Below are 21,566 nucleotides of genomic sequence, written 5' to 3' on the forward strand. Positions count from 1 at the left end.
AAAAAACCTTGCCAGATGCCAGCCCCTCCACCTCACCTAGAACCAAGAGCTCAGACAGGGACAGAACCCAGGGCCTTGGAAACGCTAGGCAAGCACTTTACCACTGAGTTACACTCTCAGCCCTTTATAAACTTTGTTTTGAAATAGAGTCTTAGATGTGAGGGCGAGCTGGCCGCGACATCAGTCCCCGCATTGATCGCCAGGGTTGACTCCACTGATCTGGCTGGCGAGGCAGGTGTGCCCTTTCTCCCTCACCACTCCACGTGCGTCCGTCCGGAAGCTGCGCGCTTGGTCGAAGAGGACGACTACCCCGGATAGAGGAGGAGTGTCTTCTCGGTCAAAGGTATTCGTGTAGCCGTGCTCCCCTGCTAGGACCTCCAAACAAGCGCTCAAGGTCCATTTGAAATAGAGTCTTGTTAAAGTTGCCCAGACTGGCCTTGACCTTGCAGTCCTCCTGACTCAGACTCCCAAACAGTTGGAGTTACAGGTATGGGCCACCAAGCTTTGCTCCCACCCTTCCTTTTTTTTTTTTTTTTTTTTGGTACCGGGGATCGAACTCGGGTCATTGCGCTTGCGCAGCAGGCTACGAAACCACTGAGCTAAATCCCCGGCCCTAATCCCTTCCTTTTAAACAGTTGCAACCCCTTCTATTGCCTGTATGTAGTAACCAGGAAATACTAAGACCATGTTAAACCTAGTAGATTCTCTCCTAAATAAGTGAGTTAGTAGCTCGCCATCATCACTTGTGAAGCCATAAAAATATAATATTCCTATTAAACTTTGAGGGTTCCATGATTCACCTCAGCAAAAATACCACGTCAATGCACCACCACGCCCAGCTCAAGCCTGCCAAAACTACTTCCGGCAACCATGCTCTCTCCTTGCTTCACCCATCTTTTACTTTTCAGTTGACCTTTCCACTTTGCAGGCCTCATGTGCTGTATATATGGGGGCGGGGGGGGGGGGCACTATGTACATAGGTGGAAAAGACCACACTAGAAGCATTTGGATAAAGCCCAGAGGAATATTCTGAAATGCTCCCATGGTGGCCAGGACAGCTGGGCCTTGAGCAAGCTCACCAAAGCTATCCCTGCCTCTTCAACAGGGAAGGCATGGCTTCTGCTCTTAGAAAAGTTCCTTCACCTTTGGCCACATAGAAATACAAGTCCTGAGCCCGGCATGGTGGTGCATGTTTGAGGCTGAGGTAGGAAGATCAATGGAAGACTGAGCCCAGCCTGAGCTACACAGCGAGTTTAAGGCCAGCCTGGACTACACAGCAAGACCTTGTCTCAAAGAAACAAACAGGGCCAGGGATTTAGCTCAGTGGTGCCACTGCCTGCCTTGAAAGCATAAGGTCTTGAGTTCAATCCCCAGTACCAAAAAAAAAAAGAGCAGAAACAAACAAACAAACAAATAAATAGGGATGGGAAGGGAAGAGAAAGGAAGAGAGGAAGGAAAGAAGCAAGCAAAGTTTGAAGGCAGATTTAGAACCTGAGCTTGGTTTAAAGTATAGGCGGCATTTAGAAAGAAAAGTGAAGCAGGGAAGAACATTCCAGATGAGAGGAAGGGAAGAGAGACATACAGAAATGAGTCTAGAGAAGAGATCTGCTCAGTTGAACAAATATGTGGGCATGAAGGGGTAGAAAGAGGAGTTGGGAGTTGTGGCACATACATGTAATTCCAGCACTTTGGAAGGCTGAGGCAGGAGGATAAGTTTGAGCCCAGTCTGGGTAACTTAACAGCTTAGTGAGACCCTGTCTCAAAATTTAACATTTTTTAATTTTTTAAAATGTTTGCCAGGCATGGTGGCACATACCTGTAATCCCAGCACTTGGGGAGGCTGAGGCAGGAGGACTGTTGCAAGTTGGCGGCAAGCCTGGACTACATAATGAGTTTATTTTTTGATTTACCATCCTCCTGCCTTAGCTTTAGCCTTAGGTGTGCACCACAATGCCCAGCTTTAAAACATTTTTCTAAAAAAAGAAAAAGGCCTAGACATTTAGTTCAGTGCACAGGATCTGGAATGAATCCCCAGCAGGTATAGGTAGGGGGGGAAAAAAAAAAAAGAGTAGTGAGAAGTAGTAATTGTCTACCAGTATGGAACTGACTGTAAGTAAATCGTCAACACCCTTCTCATGAAGCATAACTAACAGTCTGTAAGGCTGTAATTTAATAACGTAGTGTAACATAGCTGAATGTAACCATAATAATCAATGGCATTAATATAGCTAAAAGCTACTCTGGCTGAAATAGAGGGGGAAAAAGGTGTTCCAAGAAGAATTATAAACCTGGAGACTGGAAAGGGGAATTAAGAACAAAAACAAGGGCCGGGGATTTACCTCAGTGGTTCGAACGCCACCTGCCTCGAAAGCGCAAGGTCCTGAGTTCCATCCCCCGTACCAAAAAAAAAAACCACCAAGACAGTATTTGGTGCATTATTTATTTTAAACCGACCCTGGTGGTGCACGCCTGTGATCTCAACATTCTGGGAGGCTAAGGCGGGAGGACTGCAGTTCAAGCCCAGCCTGGGTAACTTAGTGACTTAGCAAAACCCTGTCTGAAAATTTAAAAAAAATTTTTTTGGTCTGTCTCCTGGGGTTTGAACCCAGTAGACACATGCTGAGCAAGTGCTGTACCACTGAGCTATACTTTCAGTCCCTGAAAATAAAAAAATTTAAAAAGGGCCAGGGATATAGCTCACTTCGAAGGCCTTGGGTTCTATCCCTAATATTGTTAAAAGTTAAAAAAAAAAAAAAAAGTAATTCTGGACCAGAAGCTTTATCAGGGCTGTAAGGTAGCCTACATCCTCAATCTCAGCCAGAACAAGTTCTGGAAACAGCAGAATAAATACTAACTGAATGTCTATTTGGCCCAATTCCTGGGCTTACGGGATGAGTTCGTAGTTTAACAGGGCACACCAAGGCCAGTAGTTCTTACCTGCTGCTGTACACAGCAACACCCTCGGCCCCCAGAATAGAAGCCCCTCCATAAATGTTCACTGAATAATTGTACAAGTAACTCTCCTCAAGGGCTCCTGAGTTGAGGCTCCTGTTTCCACAGATTTAGTTCAGAGGCCTGATTACATGATTTTACAGTGAGCAACCAAAATGCTATCATTCTTTCTTTGCTTTAGCTACCTAAAGAGTTTCTGCATGTTTCCCAGAGTAACTTATCTCCCTGGATTGTGAGATGACTGTTTCAGCTTCCCTTACATAAAACACCTGGAGTAATTTCTGATGGCTGGTGGACCTCTGTGAGAGAACTGGGTGTGTTTCAGAACATCATTTTGGGTACCCTTGCCTTCCTATTTCAAGTGAACTGTGGTGTGTAGATGACAATGAGAAAATTACTGAAGAAAAACAGGGTAAGCAACGTGTACAAATCAAAATAGAGGCCAGGGATTTAGCTCAGTGGTTCTGCCACCTGCCTCGTAGGCACAAGGTCCCAAGTTCGATCCCCAGTACGAAAAAAAAAAGAAAACAAAACAAAATAAAGTCACTGGAAAGTTTCAATAAAATTCGCAGTAAACTTGAATATGGAGCTTGATATGGTCTTAGTCCTAATACTTTGCATAATGTGTTTTCTGATTTCATTTCCTATTTCAACTTTTACCTATTTTCTGGCCTCTATTATGCCATCACAAATAGAAATATTTGCTTACTAATAGGTCACTCTGAAATGAGTTTTCACTTCTGTATTTTGAGAATCACAACAAACCAAGACATTCCAAAACTACTCTTCACGTTGAATTCCATAAATTCTGATTAACATTTCAACCCAGCAGATGTCACTAACAAACGACACCCTATAATACAACCCAAACTACTCTCTTCTGTATGCTCTTCACGGGTACCCAGTAACTAAGCAATAGGCATTAGCATTGTACAGAGCAACTTCACACATCATTTTAGCTATTTTCAAAAAATAAGTATTAAAAGATGCCCGACCCAGTTAAAAAAAAAAAATATATATATATATATGGAATCAAAATCAAACCCAGGGCTTCAAACTTGCTAGGCAATTGCTCTACTACTGAGTATATTCCTAGCACTACCACCTCCTTTTCAGACAGGAACTTGCTAAACTGCCAAGTTAGCTTCAAACTTGTAATTCTCCTGCTTCAGCCTCCCACAGTGCTGGGATTACAGTCTTTCCCTAAATTGCTAAGTTGCCCAGGCTGGACTCAAACTTGTGATCCTCCTGCCTCAATGTGTATACCATCACATCTGGCCGAGAAAAATATTTCACCAGTGAGAAAAACGGTGTTCGTTTTCTACCTAAAAGGGATTCTATAAAGCTGTGGAAAGAGCAAGTAGGAAGATGGAGCACACTTATCAGTAATAGATTGGGGAAAGGAGTACAGCAATGAGAGAAAAAATAGGATCCTTTTGGGGCTTGTCTAGCACTTAAAGTAGATGTTGGGTACTAAAAAGCATATCTCTGGGTAGACAGACAGCTCTTTCATTTCCAGAAGCCCTCTGAAGAAACAAAGCACACTACTGTTCTACATTTCTTAGGGAACTTAAAGAAACTGAAAGACTCGCTGTGTCTTGGTGGCTACTTCTCTGGGTATCCATGAATAGCTCCCTCCTACTGGAGGAGCCCTCTTTGCTCTCTATACCAGAATTCCCAACCTTACTCAACTATCTCCTTCTAAGCAGAACACTCAGTGTGTCAAGATTTCACACAAACATGGTCTCCAGAAACACCCAAGGATGTCCTCCCCTGACAGTAAGTACAGCGTGTAGCGTCCAACAATAGACAGCAGGGCAGGCCCGACGGAAATCATGACAGAACCAGGATTCCGCCCTCCAAAGGGCTTTCTGGATTCCTTTGCTGTGTGGTTTCCTAAGAGGGGTCCAGAGAAAAGCAGCGACCCCAGGTAAAGGAGACTCTAAGCCCAAAGAAAAGTCCAGGTCTTCCAGACCACACTGGGGTCCCCGTGGAGAGGACCGCTTCCTCCGGGGGTCGTCGGGGAAAGCTCGGGCTGCCCCACCTCCAGACCCGCAAGCTACTCCCGCCCCGGCGCAGAGCGGAGCCCCAAGGTACGGGACAGAGAGCGCAGACCCCGCCACCCACGCCGGCCCGCAGCCCGACGCCGGGCGCGCTCACCCACGTCCACGCCCCGCGCGGCGGCCTTTCCTTCCTCCGCAGCGCACAGCTCCGCCGGGTCGCTGCTCAGCGCACGCCCCTCCCTCAGGCCGCCAAGCACCGCTTCCTGAGTCCCGGGCCCGCGCCCGTATTTAAAGGCGGCTACTGGGGAAGGCGGAGGCTTCATTCCCCCCTCAACCAGGCCCTCCCGGACTCTGCCCCCAGCCGCTTCCCGCTCCACCTTTTTCCTGGCCCTTTTCCTCCAGGGCACGGAGCGGGGGGGGGAAGGGGCGGGGCAGGCAAGGAGTCCCCGCCCCCGATCGAGCAAAGCGAATCCTCTCGCGCCAGCTCGGCGGCCCCGCCCCCACCGCTGCCGACGCGGAGCTGCTCTGAGAGTCACGCTTCGGCTAGGCCGGGAGCTGGGTTCGGAGAGAACCTAGGCCTTCTTCGAGTCCTCCCAGGAGTCGAGGGCAGGTGCTCGGGGTCCAGCCACCCGCCTTCCTGCTGCCCCTTCCTGGCCGGCTGTCGGCGCTGCGACGAGCGCGTTAGGTCAGCTGGGCTTGGGTTGCGGGCCAATGCGACCGGAAGTCCCCACTCCGCTTCTGGTCTCCAGCACCTGGAGCGCGCGGACCGAGGCGTCACCCCAGACCCTGCGGGCTGGTCCCCGGGGTAGGTGACGCACCCACCCCGGGCCCGCGGCCCAAGCTTTAGGCACCTCTCTCTGGGCCCGCCGCGTCCGGGAAGGATGCTGAGTTCCGTCCTGACGGATCGGTGGGCGACCCCGCCCGGTCCCTGGCGGGAGGAGCAGGACACCACGCCACGCGGGCGTATTCTCCAGGGATTCCCCGCCCGTCCATACTGCGGGTCTGGGATGTCTGCGTGATACACAGTAGGGAATATGTAACAGATGTGTCAGATGAAGAGTAAAACTACGGGTGGAGCCTGCCTGCCTTAAAAACAGACATGGTCTCGCAATGTGAGCGAAGAATAAAGCCTGGCGCAGCCATGGCTTTTTATTTCCGTTATTAAATGAATTGTGTTGGATGACATACTCTGGAGTCAAAAGTAGTCGTTTCTAACTAGTCACGCGTCCTCCACGATGACGACATGTCCTGAGAAATGTGCTAGGCGATTACAGCGTTGGGAGAGCATCATAATGTGTACTTGAGGAACTGAGCTGGTTACAGGGTCGGTAGGTGACATCTTAGGGGACAGCCATCAAATTTAACATAAGGCCTTAGTCAAATGGGTTAATGCGGTGCATGACTGTTCCTCATGAGGAAAGTGATTAGGAAGGCACAGTAAAATACCACGGGGATTATTTTCCTGACAGGACCATGATGGCAACTTCAAGAATATCGTTGGAAGCTGGGGATTTAGCTCAGTGGGCGAAAGTGCAAGGTCCCGAGTTTGATCGCCGGTACCAAAAAAAAAAAAAAGAAAATCGATGGATGTTGATTATAGCTTGCTGAGGGCTGTAGAAGGCGTGATAGATCGCTTCTCGGCCTTTTGGCTAAGATCAAGTGAAGGTGTGATACTTTGAATATTCAACCGAGTTCATTCCTCTTAACTGTTTAAGTAACTGTCAGACATCATCCTAGAGATGGAAGATGCAAAATGGGTTAAGACTGTATCCCAGACCTCTGGAAGGCTGAGGCAGGAGTGCACATTCGAACATAGCCTGAGCAACTTGGTGATTGATCAAAACCCTGTGGGGGGGGGGGGTCCGCTGGGGATGTAGCTCAGTGCAGCTGTCCCGAATTCAATCCCCAGTACCCCAAATAACAATAATAAAATAAAATAGACTCAGTACCTTCCAAAGCTCCAACCTTTCTTACCTTTATTTTGAATTCAACATTTTCCTGCAGGATATTCCCCCCACATTCTTCGTTGGTATTTTCTTTTTGTATTAAATTCTTTTATTGGTACATTGTAGGTATACAACACAATTACATCTCTCATTGGAAATTGTACCTTTACATAATGCATCTTGCTTCTTATTTTTTCCCCATTCCTAGCCCTGCCTTCACGCCCTCCACCCTTCCCTATTTACAAAGACTTTATTTCCATTTTTTCCATTTCTCATCATTTTTCCTTTCCCTTCTTTCCTTTCCCCTGACCCTCCCACTACCCCTACCCCTTTGGACCTTTTCTTCCTATTTTACATTATCGATTATTCATTCTAATCATTGGTACATTTTAGGTATACAATATAATGACATTCATCATTGGAAATTTGCACCTTTACATAGTCTCTCTTGGTTCTTATTTTTCACCCTTGCCTAGCCCTCCCTTCAACCCCTCCATTCCTCCCTATTTACAAAGATTTTGTTCCTATTTTTCCATTTTCTCATATTAATCCCATTCCCTTCTATCCTTTCCCCAGCCCTCCCACTTCCTTCCCCTTTACCCCTTTTCTTCCTATTTCACGTTACCTATTATACATTTAGTCCTTATTTACACTTTGAGTTTCTCACACCAGAGAAACTATTCGGTATTTACACATGTGTGTCCTATTTATTTCACTTAAGAGTATGGCCTCAATGTGCATCCACTTAGCTATAAATGTCTCTACATAATCAATAGGATCTCAGATTAGAGTATCAATGCTAGCTAGAGTGGACCATCTAGGTAGGACATCAGTTCTCAAACTGTAACCTGAGAATCTCCAGCTGTTCCTGAGGCCCTTTCAAGAAATCTATGAGGCCAAAACATTTTCAGGACAATATGTTATTTGCTTTTTTCACACAAGTATACAGTGGAATTTTCCAGTGGCTATTAATGGATTGAATGCAGAGGGATATATGAGAATCCAGCTGTCACTTAAAAGATTTACAAAATTAAAAAAAAACAATGTCAATCTTCTTACTAATTTTTATTTGGAAAACAGTAATTTTGCATAAAATGTTATGTATGTAAGCATGTTGTAGATTTATTTTCAACTTAAAGGAATTAATAACTTTTTGAATTAATAATTTTCATAATTTATCACTTCTTGGTTTTTTTGGTACTGGGGATTGAACTTGGGACCTTGCCCTTGCAAGGCAGGTGCTGGAACCACTGAGCTAAATCCCCGGCCCTATCACTTCTTGTTTTTAATTTAAATACCAATAAATATAAACCATACAGGAAAACTGTTTTGGGAGTCTTCTTGCCTCATGCTTGTCAGGCAGATGCTGCGCCACTGAGCTACATTCTTGGCCCCGGAGTCTTCAATTTTTAAACATGCAAAGGGGTCCTAAGTCCAAAACATTTGAGAACTGATATAGGATCAAACAGCTACATGCCTGCTGAGCTGCTAAACACATGCTCTACCACTGACCTACACCTGTGGCCCAAAGCCAAAATTATTTTCAAATTCCATTTCATGGAGCCCTGAACTTCTCTGGTGGTATCAGTTTGTTCAAAAAGAGAATTGGGGGGAGAAAGTAAAGGCGTGGCCTGAGTCTGCCAATTCTCACCTCTCCCTCTAATAAGAGCTGTTCTACTTTTTTTTTTTTCTTTTTGGTACCGGGGATCGAATTTAGGACCTTGCGTTTTCTAGGCAGGTTGCAGCACCACTGAGCTAAGTTCCTGGCCCAGAGCTGTTCTACTTGTATTTGCATTATATATAAACCTTCCATGAAGGGTTTCAGTTTATAAGTGGGCTCTTCTTATATAAAGTTTAAACCAATGATGGGGGAGCCAGGCTGTGTTAAGATGACTGGGAGTGGCGTGGATCTGCAGAAGCTCCTGAGAGCCTGAGTCATGAATATTTTTAAAATGACCACACCAAACAAGACACCTCCTGGTGCTGACCCTAAGTAGTTGGAAAGAACTGGAACAGTAAGGGAAATTGGCTCACAAGCTGTTTGGTCACTCTCATCTTGCAGACCAGGATTTGGAGTGGATCAGTTAGGAGATGACAATCTAGAAATTTACTGGCCATCAGATGGCTCCCAGCCTCATTTAGTGAATATTCAGTTCAGAAGAAAAACAACAGCGAAGACATTATGTATTTATGCAGACTACAAGTCTGATGAAAGCTGCACAACAAGTAAATCTCAGAGTAGGAAATAATTTTTATAATCTTCAAGAAATTCGGCAACTTGAATTGGAGCCAAGTGGCTGGATTCATGTCCCCTTAACTGATACAAGCCAGCGTGTGCACATTCTTGATACAGATTGCTGTTCTAGCCAGTCACCAAAATGGAAGAGACACCCACATGAGATAGATTAAAATATACACACCAGTGCCGGGGATTTAGCTCAGTAGTTTTGCAGCCTGCTGCGCAAGCGCAAGGACCCGAGTTCAATCCCCGGTACCAAAAAAAACAAAACAAAAAATATACACGCCAGTGGAAAAGAGCTCTATTGGTAGATTTCCTAGGTGTACAACTATTCATTTTATAATATATCGTTCAATAAGGTAACTTTAAAATGGAGTAAAAGTGATTAAACATGTTTTATTGTCTCAGATATTGATATAATCAGATACATATTATTGAAAAAAATCAGTTATTTTGCAATTTTATATATGTTTAAAAGTATTTTACTTTGATAAATAAATTGATTTTGGGTTAAAAAAACCAATGATGAATTAATTCAACAAGTATTTCACCCAATTTACTACATGATAAGATTGTTAGATAAGGTTTTGTTTTTTTGCAGTACTGGGGATCAAACTCAGCTCCCTGATACCAAAAAAAAGAAAAGAAAAAAAAGATCACACTGGCCTGTTCACAAAAGAACTGGACTAGAGTTTATGCAAAACTGATAACTTTCCCCTGGGTCATGAGTACAGTACTTCTCAGAGACTTCCTTCTCACGTTTTAGAGCTCTGTCGGTTTCATCTCTGGAGATAACTTGGGCCCCCCGTTTTGGGTAACAGTGGGCTTGGTCCGTGCAGTAAGAGTAGAAAGATAAGGGAAGGATAAACTCCATGCATTGTTAGAATAAAAAAGCAGATCTTCACCTCCAGTGGGTAATGGATTAGGAATATTAAATGTGATAAATAACAAACTCAAGAGATGGTTGGGGAAATGAATATAGCTTTCATAGTAACCTTTCTCTCTCTTTCACCTCACCAAAAATAACCCAAGGTAGTAGAGATTAGTTTTGTTTTGGATAAATACATTTGGGAGGATTAGTTCCCAGATTCTCAAATTCCAGTAATATAATTTCCTCCCAACAATCTGCGTGAAAACCCACATTACCAAAAAAAAAAAAAAAAAAAATTGCCTTCCTTAAATCCAAGAAAGCCCTACTAAAATTACTTACCCAGGTATACAACTTGCTTTATGTGCTAAATATAAAAATAAACTAACCCTCAAGAAATCTAAAGTAAATTTTTGTATTTCATCAGAGCTCAAAACTTTGTATTTACAAGGCAAATAGCAGTCCCACTAAACTGTAAAAACCTCAATCTCTAAATATTTTTTCTTTTTTTGACAATTAACATTAGCCCTTGCTAAAGCAAGGCCTCAAAAAATTGAGATAAAAACTCACAATTGTTTCTCTCCACGGAAATCTTTAGTAAAAGGCGAAAGATTTATACGATCTGAAGAGAAACAGGAGTATGAGGTTAAATTTACAACATGTAATCTTTTGGTAAATGTAGCTTCTATCTCAGCAATGGTCAGTATTTATCCAAACCAGCTGATGGCTTCTGCTTTTATCTTTAACAATTCTGTTAAAACAGTCTGACTTTAAGGAAAAAAGAAAGGTAGAAAAAAACAGTCCGGTCTTTTTAATTTAGAAAGTATCCTTTGTGCAATGCATTGTGGGTATGTAAATAACCTTTTTTTTTTTTTTTTTTTTTTTTTTTAAACGGTGCTGGGGATCGCGCACAGGGCTTCTTGCGTGGTAGGTAGGCATTCTACACTGACCTATACTCCCAGCCCTCAAATCTTATATGAACCAGGGGCTGGGGATTTAGCTCAAAAAAAAAAAAATCTTATATGAACCATTTTCCCCACTTTTTTTCATCTTATACAGTGTTTAGTATTTTCTTTTTTTTTTTTTTTTTTTTTAACAAAATTAAATTTACCCTGCGCAGGCACGGTGGAACACACCTGTAATCTAGCACTCAGACTGAGGCAGAATTGCAAGTTACAGCGCAGCCTGGGCAATTTGGTAAGACTGTGTCTCAAAATAAAAATTAAAAAGTAAAGAGTTGGGCATGTGGCTCAATTAGGAAGTCCTGGCTTCAATCTTCCCAGCACCGAAGATAAATAGACATTGTTAGAAAAATAGTAAATGTGCAAACTGAAGTCAGAACTATTGTCCAAAACTCTGCTCTTTTTTTTTTTAATCCCTTCGTTGAAGCTTTTTTTTTTTTTTTTTTTTTTTGTACCGGAGTTCGAATTTAGGACCTTGTGCTTGCGAGGCAGGTGCGGTGCCACTGAGCTCCACCCCCGGCCCCGTTGAAGCTCTTTAATCACAGTCATCCTGGCACTCTGAACAACAGCTCAGATTGTGGGGGGGTTTTGTTATCTTTGTACTTTGAGCTTTCCAATTTTTGTCTGTAAGTTTTGTAAAATTTCTTGCTGTTTCTGCATTATGATACTGCTGTCATTAGTGGCTCTGGCCCAAGAGTGTATTAAAACAAATGGAGGTGATTGGTTTGTTCCTAGATGGTGTGAAGTTTAGGTGAAAAGAATAAGTCAAAGCTCGGACCTCTCTTGGCCAAGCATGGCAGCTGACTCCTATAATCACAGCACTGCAGGAGGCTGAGGCAGGAGGATGGAAATTCAAGGGTAGCCTAGACTACATAGTGAGACCTTGTCGCAAAGAGCTGAAGAAGGGGAGGAAGAGCTAGGATCTCCTGCCTCCTGTATTTTGTATTTTGTGGAGGCTGGGTGGGGTGAGGTGGGCGGGGCACAGAGATTAAATGACTATTGGACCGCGGTTTAGCTGAGTCAGTAATTGAGGAGAGAAGAATACTTGTACCTTTGTTAAGGAAGAACATCACAATTGCTTTAGATTGCACTTCATAAGTGAAAAACTAATGTGGGGGCCGGGGATTTAGCTCAGTGGTTCCGGCGTCTGCCTCGCAAGCGCAAGGTCCCAAGTTCCATCCCCGGTACCAAAAACAAAACAAAACAAAAAAAAAACCACATTGCTGTTCATCTGTTAATCCTCCTCCAAATATTCCTTGACTCCAACCCCCACCGTTCTTGCCACTTCCTGAAGCAGTTCTACAAGAGACACTCTTCCATGAGTGTCTTTAGTGGTGCTGTTGCGGCTGCCACAATGTCCTAAATCATATCCAAACATTGACCTCCATGGTAATTTTGACTTTGGGGAAGAGCCAAAGGCCACACAGGCAAATCTGGTGTATCCTGTATACAATATAAGGGACAGAAAGAGGCTTGTCGTGTTTCTTGCTTGCTTTGCTACCTCCTGCCACCATGAACGTCTTCTCTCTGCAATGCCTGTCTGCCATGAGCCACTCTCGCTTGGAGTCAGCCAAACATGGATTGAAACCGCGGCAAACTGTGAGCTAAATAAACCTTTCCCCCTTTAACTTTGGGCATCGGGTATTGTGTGGAAGCAATGAGACAAAAGTAACTAAGAGGGCTGGGGATGTAGCCCAGTGACACTGTGCCTGCCTGGCAAGTGCAAGATCCTGAGTTCAATCCCCAGTATCAAAAAAAAAAGTAACTAAGACATTTATATATTGGGTTTTTCATATAAGAGAAACCATGTGAGCTTATTTGTCTGATTTACTTCACTTAGTATTATGGTCCCAAAGGGCATTCATTTTCCTACAAATGACTCGTTTATCCTTTGTTATGGCAGAGTAGTACTCCATTGTGTATAAATACCATGTTTTAAATCCATCCATCTGTTGATGGACACATAGGTTGCTGTATTCATTGTAATATGATGTCTTTAACTCTTTCAGGAAGATACCTAGAAGGGGAATAGCTGGGTCAAATGGAATTTCTATTTTTACTTTTCTGAGGAATCTTCATACTCATTTCCTTAGTGGTGGTACCAGTTTACACTCCTACCAACAGTGAAGAAGAGTTCCTTTTTCTCCAAGGCTTCTCCAGCATTTGGTATTACTTGATATCTTGAATATAGCCATTCTTTCTGGAGTGAGATGGAATCTCAAGTGTTTAAATTTGCATTTCTTGAATGACCAGAAATGTTGAATATTTTTTCATATGTTTATTGGCCATTTGTACTTCTGAGAAGTGTGTATTTATTTAAATTCGGTCTTTAAATTTGGAGGGTATAATTTTTTTGAGTTCTTTATATATTAGATTTTTAGTTTAGGTGTTTTTTTTAACCTCTTTTTTTTTTTTGGTATTGGGGATCAAACTCAGGTCCTTGCGCTTGCGAGGCAGGCAGCAAAACCACTGAGCTAAATCCTCAGCCCTTAGTTGTTTTTTTTTTAAATAAACATGGTCCTGCTACATAGTTCAGGCTGCCCTTAAACTCACCATGTAGTTTAGGTTGGCCTTAAACAGACCCTCCTGCGTCAGCCTCCTGAGTGCTGAGGTTATAGGTGTGTGCCACCACACCTGGCTAGAAATTAGTCTTTTTTTTTTTTTTTTGTACCGGGGATCGAACTCGGGTCCTTGCGCTTGCAAGGCAGGCAGTGGAACCACTCAGCTAAATCCCCAGCCCGACATTAGTCTTTTGTCTCATGAGTAGCTGGCAAAAATGTTTTCCCATTTTTGTAAGTTATCTCTTCACTCTTTGGTAGTTTCCTTTGCTGTGCAGAAGTGTTTTAATTTGATGTCATCTCATTTGTTGATTTTTTTTTTTTTAACAAGGTCTCACTTTGTAGTTTAGGCTGGACCTGAACTCACTATGTAGCCCAGGCTGCCCTTGAACTCATGGCGATCCTCCTGCCTTAGCCTCCCAAGCTCTGGGATTACAGGCGTGCGCCAACACAGCCAGCCATTTGTTGATTTTTGATACTATTCCTTGTGCAACTGTGGATCTGTTCAGAAAGTCTTGACCTTTGCCTATGTCTTCAAGACTTGTGCCTATTTTGTCTTCCAGCAGGTTAAATGTTTCTACTTTAACATTTAGATCTGTAGTATATTTTTAGTTTAGTGCATGGTGAGAGATACCATAGGTTCAAGCTTTGGCATGTGGGAAGCCAGCTTTCCCAGCCCCATTTGTTAAAGAGGCTATCTTCATCTAGCAAAAATATTTGGCCCCTTTTTCAAAGATAAACTACCTGAATGTGCCTGGAGTTGTTTCAGCATCCTCTGTTCTGTTTTACTGATCCACAAGCCTGTTTTTTTGCCAATATGCTGTTTTTATCACTGTTGTTTTGTACTATAACTTAAAGTCCAGGATTGTGATGCCTCCTGCCTTGCCCTTGTTGCCCAGCATTGCTTTTGCTATTCTGGGTCTCTTCTGGTGCGTATGAATTTTAGGATTGTTTTCTTTAGTTCCATGAGACATTCCCATTGGTGTTTTTTTTTTTTTTGTACCGAAGATCGAACTCGGGACCTTGAGCTTACAAGGCAGGCACCAGAACTACTGAGCTAAATCCCCAGCGCACCATTGGTGTTTTGATTGGGATTGTGTTAAATCCATATAGCAGCTTTGGAAGTATGGCCATTTTCACTATATTGGTTCTGCCTATCCAGGAGCAGGGAATGTCTTCCATTTTCTGATGTCCCCTTCAATCTCCTTTTTTAGAGTACTGTAGTTTATATTGTAAAGGTCTTTCACTTCCCTGTTTAGTTTAATTTCTAAATATTTCATTTCTCTTCATGCTATTGTGAAAGGTTTTGTTTCCCTAGTTCCTCAGTGGCTTTATTGTTGATGTACAGGAGTGTTGACTTTGTGTCATGCTACTCTACTGAATTTGATTATTAATTTTAGGAGTATTTGGGGGGAATTTTAGGGTCTTCTATGTAGAGGATCATATCATCTGGAAATCATAAAAATTTAACTTCTTCCTTTCCTATCCATACCTCTTTTATTTCTTTCTCATGCTTAATATCTAATGTTTCGAGAACTATACTGTTTTTTTCTCCTGTTTGGTTTTAAGACAGTGTCACACTATGCAGTTCAGACTGACCTTGAACTCACCTTGGTCTAGGCAAGCCTCAAACTCATGATGATTCTCCTGCCTCAGCCTCCTGAGTGCTGGGATTACAGGTGTGCACCAACTTACATGGCTTTGAGAACTATATTGAACAGGAGTGGTGATAGACATTCTTGTCTTGTTCTTGATTTTAGAGGAAAAGCTTTCAGCTTTTCTCCATTTAATATGATGTTGGTTGTTGGTTTGTCATAGATGGCTTTTATCAGATTGAGATAAAGACCTTCTGTACCTATTTTCTTCAGGGTTGTTATCATGAATGAATGTTGAATTTTTCAGATGTTTTTTCTGTGTCTACTGTGATGATCATGTGATTTTTTTGGTCATTACTTCTGTTTATGTGGTGTATTACATTTATTTATCTGTGTATGTTGAACTATCCCTGCATCCCTGGAATGACTCCTACTTGGTGACAATGTATGATCTTTTTGATGATTTGCTACATTCTGCTTGGTAGTATCTTATTTGAGGAATTTTGCGTCGATGTTCATTAAAGAGATTGGCCTGTGGTTCTTTTCTGATTGAGTCCTTTTCTAGCTTTGAAACCAGGGTGATGCTTACTTCCAGGAATGACTTTTGGAATAGTGCTTCCCTTTAGATTTCATTTAAAAATTTGAGGAGTATTGTTGTTAGATCTTCTCTAAAGTTCTTGTAGAATTTGGCAGTGAATCTGTTAGGACTTGGGCTTTTCTTGGTTTTTTTTAGTTTCTAAGTTGTTTTTTTTAATTTTTTAAGTTTCATTGACTGATATGAACTATTCAGGATTTTTGTATATTCTTGGGCCAACTTTGGCAGTTCATATGTAACTAGGAAACTATTCCTTCTGAATTTTCCATTTTATTAGAGTTCAGTTTCTCTAAGTTGTTACCAATAATCATATGGATTTTGGCAGAACCCATTGTGATTTTGCAGTTTTAATTTCTAATTGCATAGATTTGGGGGGGGGCTCAATTAATTTCTGCTCTGATCTTTATAATATCCTTCCTCATGTTAGCTTTAGATTTGGATTGTTATTTTCTAGGACCCTGAGGTGCATCATTAGGTCATTTATTTGAGCTTGCTCTGTTTTCCGGATGTGGGTATTCACCACTATAAATTTCCCTCTTAGTACTGTGTTCCTTGTGTCACATAGGTTCCAGTATGTTATACTGGCATTGTCATTTGATTCTAGGAACTGTCTAATTTCTTCTGAGACCCACTGATTATTCAAATGGGTATTGTTTAATTTCCATGTGTTTACATCGTTTCCGTGGGGGGTTTTTGCCTTTGCTTTCTGGTTTCATTACACTACGATCTGATAATATCCATGAAATAATTTTGATTCTTTTGCTTTTACTTCAGGTTGTTTTGTGGGCTAGTATCAGTTCTGTTTTGGAAAAAGTCCCATGTGCTGCTGAGCAGGTGTATTCTGATGCTGTTGGGTGAAACACTCTGTAGGTATCTATTAAGTCTATTTGTTTAAATGTTTTGTTCAACTCTGAAATTTCTTTGTTGACTTTGTCTAGTCAGCCTATTTGTGACAGTGAGGCTTTGAGGTCTTCCACTACAATTTTATTGGTGTTTATATGATTTTTCGTGTCCATTAGTGTTATTTTATGAAGTTGGGTGCACTGGGATTTTGCACGTTTGTAATTGTTATCTCTTGTTGAATTGTTCCTTTAATCAATATATAGTGACCTCACCAGCATTTGTTATTGATTTCTTGATGATAGCCATTCTTTCTGGAGTGAAATGGAATCTGAGTGTTGTTTTAATTTGCAATTCTCAAGTGACCAGTGATGCTGAGGATTTTTTCATATATTAATTTGGTGTTTGGACTTCATCTGAGAAGTGTCTATTCATTTCAGATGCCCATATTTGGATAGGGTCTTTAAATCTATGGTGTCTGATTTTTTTTGAGTTCTTTATATATTCTAGATATTAGTCCTTTGAGGCGAAACTAGTAAAAATATTTTCTCACGCTGTGGGTTGTCTCTTCACTCTGTTAGTTTCTTTTTTAAAATAGCAAAACATTTATTGGTAGGTATATTTTAGACATACATAATGATAACACTCATCATGGGAAATTTGCACCCATACACGATACCTCCCGCCTTTTTTTCTCCCATTCCCCCTCCCCTCAACACCCCCCTCCTGATGTACAAAAGCTTTGTTTCCATTTTTTCCTTCTATTTTCACTTCTTTTTCTTGTCATTTCCTTTCTTTCTCACTCTCCCCTCCTGTGTTCCCCTTCTAATTTGAACACTTTATTCCCATTTCCCAATATCCATCATACATTTTAGTCCTTATTTCCACTTTTGGTTTCTCACACCAGAGAAACAATGTGGTATTTAAACACAATTTATTTCACTTAAGAGTACTGTCTCTAGGTCCATCCATTTAGCTAGAAATGTCTCAAGCTTATCCTTTTCTTTTTTTTTTTGTACCGGAGAACAAACTTGTGACCTTGCACATGCAAGGCAGGCACTGGGACCACTGAGCTATATCCCTACCCCTCAAGCTTATCCTTCTTTATGGCAGAGTGGTACTCCATTGTGTAAAAAAAAAAAATCTTTATCCACTTGTCAGTTGATGGGCATTTGGGCTGTTTCCAAGCTTTAGCTATTACAAACTGTGCCACTATAAACATGGGTATGCATATATCGCTATGGTCTAATGCTTTTCTTTTTTTTTTTTTTTTTTTTTGGTACCGGGGATCGAATGCTTTTAATTCTTTTGGGATGATATCAAGAAGGGGAATAGTTGGTTCTAATGGGACCTCTAGTTTTAGTTATTTGAGGAATATCCACACTGATTTCCACTGTGTTGCACCAGTCTACACTTCCACCAAGAATGGAGAAGGGTTCCTTTTTCCCCACAGCCCCTCCAGCATTAGTTATTCATTGATTTTTTTATAACACCCATTCTTTCTGGAGTGAGATGGAATCCCAGAGTTGTTTTAATTTGCATTTCTCAGATGACCAGTGATGCTGAACATTTTTTCTTATATTTATTTGCTGTTTCTACTTCACCTGAGAAGTGTCTATTCATTTCACATACTTGTTTTTTGGTACCAGGGATCAAACTCAGGACCTTGCGCTTGGGAGGCAGCTGCGGGCACCACTAAGCCAAATCCCTGGCCCCTCTATTCATTTCGATGCTCATTTTTGGATTGGGTCTTTAAATTTGGAGGGTCTGATTTTTTTGAGTTCTCTATAAATTCTAGACATTAGTCCTTTGAGAAATAGCAGGCAAAAAATTTTTTCCATACTGTGGGTGGTCTCTTCACTCTGTTGGTGGTTTCTCCTGCTGTGCAAAAGCTTTTTAATTTGATATGATCCCATTTGTTGATTCCTTGTGATATTTCCTGTACAATCAGAGTTTTGTTCATAAAGCCTTTGCCTACATCTATGTCTTCAAGTTGGTTTTTTTTGCCAGTACCATGCTGTTTTATCCTGGTAGCTTTGTAGTATAACTGCAAATTGGAAATTGTGATGCCCCCTGCCTTGCCCTTGTTGACCAGAATTGCTGTTAGTTTTGTTTTGCTTTTGAGACAGGGGCTCTCTATGTAGTTCACCACACCAGGCTCTTTCAGTTATTGAATACAAATATATAGTTTCAACAGACTGAAAAAACAGAAATAATTACCCAGCTTATAATAAGCCAGACATCTGAAAAACTGAAGCAGTGCCACTCTTATTTTTCATTACAAATATTAACAGAAATTTGTTTTGTTATTTTAAATTACTAATACTTTTTTTTTTTTTTTTGGTACTGGGGATAGAACTCGGAACCTTATGCTTGTGAAGCAGGCAGCGGAACCACTGAGCTAAATCCCCAGCCCGATTACTAATACTTTTTAAATGTTCTCAGTTTTATTACTTCTCAGCTTTTTGGCTAAGATCAAGTGTAAATGTTCTTAGTTTTAATTCTGGTAACAGTCAATATTGACAGATACAACCTACATAAACAGTTCTAGCCTTGTGATGGCACACGCCTGTGATCCTAGCACTCAGGAGGCTGAGGCAGGAGGACTGCTGCAAGTTTGAGGCCAGCCTGGGCTACAAAGTGATTTCAAGGCCACTCTAAACTACATAGAGACCATGTCTCAAAAAACAAAAATAAACAAACAAAGCTCTTCGGGGAACCAAAACCAAAATGTTTGAGAACCACTGTGCTATATAGCCTCTGGCACACATATATGGGTGTACACATACATACTTGTTTATATTTACATTTGTATATGTGTATATGTAAATATAAACATATATATATATATATTTTTTGCACTAATGGGAATTAAACCTAGTGCTTCACACATGCTAGGTAAGCACTCTACCACTGAGTACACCCCTAGGCCTTCTTGGTATGTTTTTTAGTTACTAAAGAAGTTAAAAACCTGAATGAATTGTTTACTTCAGCAATGAAGCCTAGACCACACAAAGCTAACTTATTTGCCATTTCTCCCCTGCAGATAAACACTACTGACATTACTAAATATCTTAATGCACACGACAAGATTGCTTCAATGAAAACAGAAGTGTGAGAACTGCATGAAGAGTTGATCACAGGACTATGAGTCATCATGCCAGGGCCTTTAGGTTATAAAAATTACAGCATGGATAAAGAATATTAATCATCAGCTACCTTTCTTCAACCAAAAACTCCTGGAATATCTTTAATGCTTCAGAGATGAGCAGCAGACAATTTAAAAGAAAGGATAAAGGATGCAACCGAGCTGTTTCTATGTGACTCGAGTCTTGAAAGATTGTATTGTGGCACAATAAAAATGTCCTTGCAGGCTGTAGAGGTAGAAAATTGGGTTAACCTATCTTTAATACAGAAACTAATTTTCAGTAATACCCACATTTTTAGTCTTGTGTTTTCTTTTTTTTTTTTTTTTTTTTTTGGTGCCAGGATCAAACTCGGGACCTTGCGTTTTGTGAGGCAGATGCTGAACCACTGAGCTAAATCTCCTGCCCTAGTCTTGTGTTTTCTTATTTATTTAATGTTCAGGGCTGCTGTGGATTGTATTCAGGGCCTCAGGCAAGCTAAGCACACACCAAAGCACTGAGCTATACCACCAGCCCCTCCCCTCTTTTTTTTGTACCGGGATCGAAGTCGGAACCTTGCGCTGCCTAGGCAGGCACCTGAACCACTGAGCTAAATCCCCACCCCCGCTCCTTTTGCTTTTTTGAGAAAAGGTCTGGCTATACAGTTCAGGCTGTCCTTGAACTCACTGCAGTTCTCCTGCCTCATCCACCCAAGTGCTGAGATGATAGGCATGCACCACGCCACCTGGCTTCTCTTAACCTTTTGATGTAGCTTTGGCAGATAGAATCATGCTTGAAGCTAGAGGCTGCCAGCTTTCAACTAGTAGTTGCTAGTGAAACTTTGGTACAGTGAGGATAAGATGTTGTTGGCATAGTGTAATGTAAAATAAAACAGTAAAACATAGTCTGGTTTTTTGTTTTTGTTTTTTTTTAGACAAGAGTCTCACTCTGTAGTCTAGGCTGGCCTGGAAGTTGTTAAGTAGTTCAAACTGGTCTCAAACTCAAGCTCCTCCTGCCTCAGCTTCCCCAACTGCTGGGAATATAGGTATACAGTCTTAAAATGTTGGAAACAGCACCATGCCTGCCTCATAAGCACAAGGTCATGAGTTTGATCCCCAGTGCCAGAAAAAAAAAAAAAGTTGGAAACTGGGCATGGTGGTGTACACCTGTAATCTCAGGACTCTGGGAGGCTGAGGCAGGAGAGTCATTAGCGTCAAGCCCAGCTTGGACAATTTAGCAACTTAGTGAGATCCTATTTCAAAACAAAAAATAAAAAGTGAGCTGGTGATGTAGCTCAGTACAAAGGTTCTGGGTTCAATTCCCAGTTTAAAAAAAAAAGTTGGAGGGCTGGGGATTTAGCTCAGTGGTTCCACCGCCTCTGCCTTGCAAGCCCAAGTCCCGAGTTTGATCCCTGGTCCCAAAAAAAATTTTTTTTAAAGTTTGATAAAAATGAAGATTGACATTTATAAGGGATTTAAATTTTTTTTTTTTGAGTACAGATTCCTGCTTTATATTTACATCTATCCTATACCTTAAAACCACAAAATTGTCCTGGATTAATGGTAAGGAATAAAAAAAAAATAGTAAGGAATCCTCCTTAGGACATCCAGACTTCCAAAGTTTAATGTATACCTACTAATGGTCACAGACAGTTACATTCGCCCTAGGGCCTGTGATGACAGTTTTTAACTTTTGTATATAAAACACCTATCCCTTTGACACAGACTAATGAAGGTACATGTAACAGATTAATTTTTATTGGTTTTGTTTTCTTTTTTTTTGGTACCGGGGATCAAACTTGGGTCCTTCCACTTGTGAGGCAGGCAGTGGAACCACTGAGCTAAATCCCCAGTCCTAACAGATTCATTTTTTAAAAAAACAAC

At 41.5% G+C, this 21,566-nt stretch overlaps 2 protein-coding genes, 1 non-coding gene and 1 pseudogene across 4 annotated transcripts in view; 2 read left to right on the top strand and 2 right to left on the bottom strand.

The window, feature by feature from the left end:
• Positions 1 to 5,255, bottom strand: part of Ugdh (UDP-glucose 6-dehydrogenase) — a 25,388-nt gene extending 20,133 nt beyond the window's left edge. For both annotated transcript variants that reach the window (XM_087187830.1, XM_021248591.2), the window contains exon 1: positions 5,113 to 5,255. The gene's annotated coding sequence lies outside the window, so the exon portion shown is untranslated. The remainder of the gene's footprint in view (positions 1 to 5,112) is intronic.
• On the top strand, positions 4,716 to 19,948 carry LOC101704458 (uncharacterized). The gene is made up of 3 exons (XM_087187766.1): positions 4,716 to 4,731; positions 4,854 to 5,640; positions 19,605 to 19,948. Exons 1-3 carry the CDS (start codon positions 4,716 to 4,718, stop codon positions 19,606 to 19,608), a joined length of 807 nt encoding a protein of 268 aa, XP_087043892.1. The 3' UTR covers positions 19,609 to 19,948.
• On the top strand, positions 8,704 to 9,576 carry LOC147825113 (anaphase-promoting complex subunit 10-like; annotated as a pseudogene).
• LOC147825114 (U5 spliceosomal RNA) lies at positions 10,533 to 10,650 on the bottom strand. Its single transcript, XR_015441430.1, has one exon. It is a non-coding gene; the product is annotated as a U5 spliceosomal RNA (small nuclear RNA).
• Positions 19,949 to 21,566: the final 1,618 nt, after the last annotated feature.

Source organism: Heterocephalus glaber, unplaced genomic scaffold (assembly GCF_053883595.1).
Source record: "Heterocephalus glaber isolate CG9 unplaced genomic scaffold, H.glaber_assembly_v1.0 deba00001509, whole genome shotgun sequence".
Taxonomy (NCBI): Eukaryota; Metazoa; Chordata; class Mammalia; order Rodentia; family Bathyergidae; genus Heterocephalus; species Heterocephalus glaber.